This window comes from Terrapene carolina, unplaced genomic scaffold (assembly GCF_002925995.2).
Source record: "Terrapene carolina triunguis isolate 2854851 unplaced genomic scaffold, T_m_triunguis-2.0 Scaffold13882, whole genome shotgun sequence".
NCBI lineage: Eukaryota > Metazoa > Chordata > Testudines > Emydidae > Terrapene > Terrapene triunguis.
Genome location: NW_020678233.1, coordinates 1 through 5,096, shown reverse-complemented (window position 1 = coordinate 5,096; position 5,096 = coordinate 1). Strand labels below are relative to the sequence as shown.

At 48.5% G+C, this 5,096-nt stretch overlaps 1 protein-coding gene across 1 annotated transcript; it reads right to left on the bottom strand.

Annotated features, from left to right (window-relative positions):
- Positions 1 to 3,082: 3,082 nt before the first annotated feature.
- Positions 3,083 to 4,009, bottom strand: LOC112123264 (olfactory receptor 8U9-like). The gene is given in 1 exon segment (XM_024221916.1): positions 3,083 to 4,009. A coding segment is annotated over 1 exon segment (927 nt).
- Between the last annotated feature and the right edge of the window lie 1,087 nt (positions 4,010 to 5,096).

Here is a 5,096-nt window from a genome sequence, read left to right as displayed (position 1 = left end):
CCCCCCGCCGCCCCTTACCAGGTGCCGCCCTAGCATGTGCTTGGGTGCCGGGTGCCTGGTGCCTGGAGCCGGCCCTGGGTAAGGGAAGTAGGGACAGAAAAGGAAGCAAAGTAAATATGATTGAAGGTCAGAAGAAGCTAAAACTGCACTGGTTGCAAATTATCCAGAAAGGCAGCTATCAAATCCCCCCTCATTCTTCTCTTCTGCAGACTAAACAATCCCAGTTCCCTCAGCCTCTCCTCATAAGTCATGTGCTGCAGGGTTTAATGGAACATTCCCAATCGACTAATTTTCTATTTCACTACCAAATTTAAAATTTTACCTGAATATCGGGACAAATGGCGTCACAATTGTACATCAAACAGATGTACACCGCCAGGTGCAATCCCTGCTTGCCAATGTGGGTAAGTGAACTGGGCAACAGCTTAGCAGTGCTCAGCCCCGACCTGCCCTGGGTGGAATCAGCATGTGCAGAGGCAGGTGCCTCCTTTATTTGGCTCTGCCATGAGCTAGGTGGACCAGTCTGCACACACTTTGCTGGGGGAGCCCGGGCCACACTGCTGGCTCATCCCAGCTGACACTCACCTTGGGGACCTGCTGGCCACTTCCCAGGAGCCGCCCCAGGTAAGCACTGCTGGGCCCTGGACCCACCCCTGCACTCCCTACCCCCACCTTCAGTTGAGGAGGTGAGCAGCGGGAAGGGCAGGGCCGGCCAGTGGCAATGGGGTACACTGGTCCGCCTGGCCCTGTGCTACCAGCATGCCCTTTCCTGTTGGGGGTGGGCCCATGTTGTGCCACACGGCTCCCCTGCCCAGCGCCCCCTAGATCCACTATGCCCTGCACCCCCTGAACCCACTATGCCCAGAGCCTCCCCACAATCCCCTCACATATCCACCACAACCCCACAGCGCTGCCCCCCCCCCCCCCCCCCCCCCCCCCCCCCCCCCCCACAGCCCCACCACAGCTACCCAGCACCCCACACAGAACCCCCCACTCGCTAGTTTCCCATACACACTGATTTCTCCTCTCTCCTTCCCTCCCACCCAGTGCCCTTCCCCACAGCCCCACCACCACAACTAAACAATGCCCCACACAGACCCCCACTGCCCAGTGCCCTGACACACACAGATCTTCCCCACTGCCCAGAACCCCCCATAGGACCCCCACTGCCTAGCACCGCAAAACACACAAACCTCCCCCACTGCCCAGTGCCCTCCACACCCCACACACACCTCCCAGACACTCACTCCATCACACCCTGCCCCCTTCCCTGGCCGCACTCACCAGCCCTGCTGGGAGGTCTCTGGCTCCTAGGGTCAGAGCGGCGAGAGGGGTCTCCAGACTCTCCACGTGCTGCGCCCGCCACAAGCGCAAGCTCTGTGGCTCCCATTGGCCAGGAAAAGTGCTAATGGGAGCTGCCAGAGCCATGGAGTGGGGCTTGCAGGCAGGAGCAGCCCGCAGAGCCCCCTACCCACCACGCCAGCCCCGGGACGATGGTGAGCGGTTCATCCCGATATCGGGACAAATGGCATCCTGACTGATTTGTAGACGGGATGCGGGACACATGGGGGAAAATCGGGACTGTCCCGATAATATCGGGACATCTGGTCACCCTAGTCTCTTCCAACCATAATCTTCTATGATTCTATGATTTCAGAGTTATGAACAACCTCCATTCCCAAGGTGTTTGTAACTCTGAGGTTCTACTGTATTTGACTCATCATCAACATTAGAAATGTTGACCTAGACACAAAAGGGTCTGTATCTCATTCACAGTCCCTTGAGTTTCCAGAATTCCTGCTCTTAACAATGTTTACCATTTTCCAATAAATTGTGAAGCAAAGAGATTCTTTTCCCCACGAATCAGACAAGCACGGACAGTACTGAAGGGGGTTTATTCACAGTACCGGGAAGACTGATAAACACTTCCAAGGTGTGGGGTTACAGTGACCAATTATATACCTTTCTTTTATTACTTCATTTGCATTTATTTTGTTTTTACAGAGACAAACATTGTTTTAGAGACAGAGAACACACTTAACCTGACAGTGACAGGAACAGAACATACGCATCAAACTGTTTTGATTACATCAATTATTCATGACTACCTTAAGGCGAAGGGGTGGGGTGGGGGTGAGTGTTTACAGATATCCGGAGGGCTGTGAAGGAAGGGTTTGTTCTGTTCTGAGAGCCGAGTTACTGGGCGGACATTTGACCATATAAGTTTATCAAGTGTTAACAGTTGTCAGTGTCCTTGGGCTTCCGGTGTTTCTGCTTGTTAGTTATGTGGGTTTCTGTCTCACTGCTAACTGAATTTTAACTCTTGCCTAACAAAACCTAACATCAAAAACTTCTTGGTGACACTGTGTATCTATCTAATCTCCATTAAGACTTCTTTTCTGCACACTGCAGCTTCACATGGTTAGATGACCCCTTCCATCCTGCAGAAATGGCTGATGTTTATTTCTAGACTGTTCCCGTGGAGGCACACACACTGTGCTCGCTCATGAAGACGCTACTTTTGTTCTTTTTTGTTTTGTTGTTCTTTTAACAACATTTGCTGGTGTAAAGTATAGGTCATTCCAATTGAAAGGATCCATTTGCTGTTTGTGCTTGAAGATATATAAAAGCCAACCATTCTATGCAACCAGTATAAATCCTCCAGAGAACAGGGAGAACTACAGAGACCCAGCTGCGATGCAGATTGCCTTTTAGTTCATCTCTAGAAATCATGCACTTTACACCTGCAATCATACAGTGAAACCAAGCCTGGTACAAAGAAGGGGGAAATGGGTTAGATATTCTGTTACCCCTTCAGCACAATGACACTGGCTTTCCTTGCCCATCAAGGACTAGATCCCCAACTGGTGTAAATCATTGACTTCAATGCAGCTTTGCTGACCTTGGCCAGCTAAGGGTCTCACTCAATGTATATTGTTACTAAAACACATACGCACCAGCAGACTCCTCAAGCTGTTCAGGGACATGACAATTCAGCACATGAAATTACATTACAATGACCTAGAACATGAAATGTCCTGTGAGTAGCTCAGTACTCCTTTAAACAGACTCAGGAGGAGGCTTACAATTTATTCATTGCTTTCCTCAGGGTGCCCTTCACCTCCTTGTTCCTCAGGCTGTAGATCAGGGGGTTCAGCATGGGGATCACCAGGGTGTAAAACACTGAGGTCATTTTGTCTGTTTCCATGTCATAGCTGGAGGCAGGTCATAAATACTTGAAGAGAACGGTCCCATGGAACATGGCCACGGCTGTCAGGTGGGAGGCACAGGTGGAGAAGGTTTTGCGCCTGCCCTCGGCAGAGTGGGTTTGCAGGATGGTGGTGATGATATAGATGTAGGAGAGAAGGACGGTCGCAACGCTGCTCACTAAAATGCAGCCGCTTAAGGTGAATAACAAAATCTCATTGATGTGTGTGTCAGAGCAGGAGAGTGCCAGCAGAGGGGGGATATCACAAAAGAAATGATTGATGATATTGGAGCTGCAGAATGACAGCCGAAATGTAAAACATGTGTGTATCATTGAATCCACCAAGCTAGTAACATACACCCCAGCCACCAGCTGGTTACAGAGCCTCCTAGACATGATGACCCTATAGAGCAGCGGGTTACAGATGGCCACATAACGGTCATATGCCATCACAGCCAGCAGAAGGCACTCAACATCTGCAAAAGAGCCACAGAAATACATTTGTAAAGCACAAGCATTGTATGAAATCATTTTAGTTTTGGCTAAGAAGTTCAGCAGCATCTTAGGGGAGATTGTCGAGGAATAGCAGAAATCACAGAAAGACAAGTTACTCAGGAAAAAGTACATTGGGGTGTGGAGTCGGGTATCAATCCTAATTAACAAGATCATCCCCAGATTCCCCACTATGGTCATATAATAGATCACTAGGAACAGCACAAAGAGAGGGACCTGCAGCTCCAGACGATCTGTCAGTCCTGAGAGAATGAACTCAGCCACTGTCGAGCGATTTCCCTTTTCCATCTCCTCTGAAGAGAGCTCCGGCAGTTGCAGTGATGCGGTGCGGGCCAGTGAAAGGCTCAGGAATCCTGTCCCTTCTCTATAATGAGAGGAAGTGTAGAGCTGATAGAGGGCAGTTGCTGAATCAGGTGAGAGTTTAGTCTACAGAGCCAGCTGTTCAGAGCCGGGCATTCCAGTTGTTGGGATAAGCAACGAAATAGCAAGGCCCTAAAATTGAGACACCCCTTAAAATGCAACACAGGGAAATTTCTAATAAAGTTTTTTTTGGTAATGATTCACAAACAAATCTGGACTTTGAATGAAAAGGACCTGTGAAAACCCATGCTTAAAAAAAGATAAAGAAATGTTGATATTAAAGAGTCAGTGTGTTTTCCATACTGCCCCCTCTCTCCAAATGGACAAAGGGGGTATGATAATATACACATACTCAATAGGATATTGAAATATAAAAAGGAAGGATTGCCAATGGTAAGATTTTGATAGCTATATTTTAATAATTTGTAACTCTGGATGTTGAATGAGTTTAAATGAGGTAACACTTAAGCCAAGGCCTTGCTGGCATAAGTGTGTTTTTGCCAATTCTGCTTTTACACAGAATTGCTGATCTGCTTAATATGATATTGCTGACAGAACAAATGTAACATGTTGTGCTGGATGGAAGTTTTGATGTTAAAACACACAAACCTGCAACAATAAGAAGCCTTTTACTGTGTCTAAATGATCTAGACAAACTGGAGAAATAGTATGAAGTAAATAGGATGAAATTCAGTAAGGACAAATACAAAGTACTCCACTTAGGAAGGAACAATCAGTTGCACACACATACAAAATGGGAAATGGCTGCCTAAGAAGGAGTACTGCGGAAAGGGATCTGGGGGTCATAATGGATCACAAACTAAATATGAGTCAACAGTGTAACACTCTTGCCAAAAAAGCAAACATTATTCTGGGATGTATTCGCAGGAGCCAGACAGTAAGCAAGACATGAGAACAGGGCCGGCTCCAGGCACCAGGCACCCAAGCACATGCTTGGGGCGGCACCTGGTAAGGGGCGGCGGGGGGAGCGCGGCGCAGCATTCCGCGGGGGGGG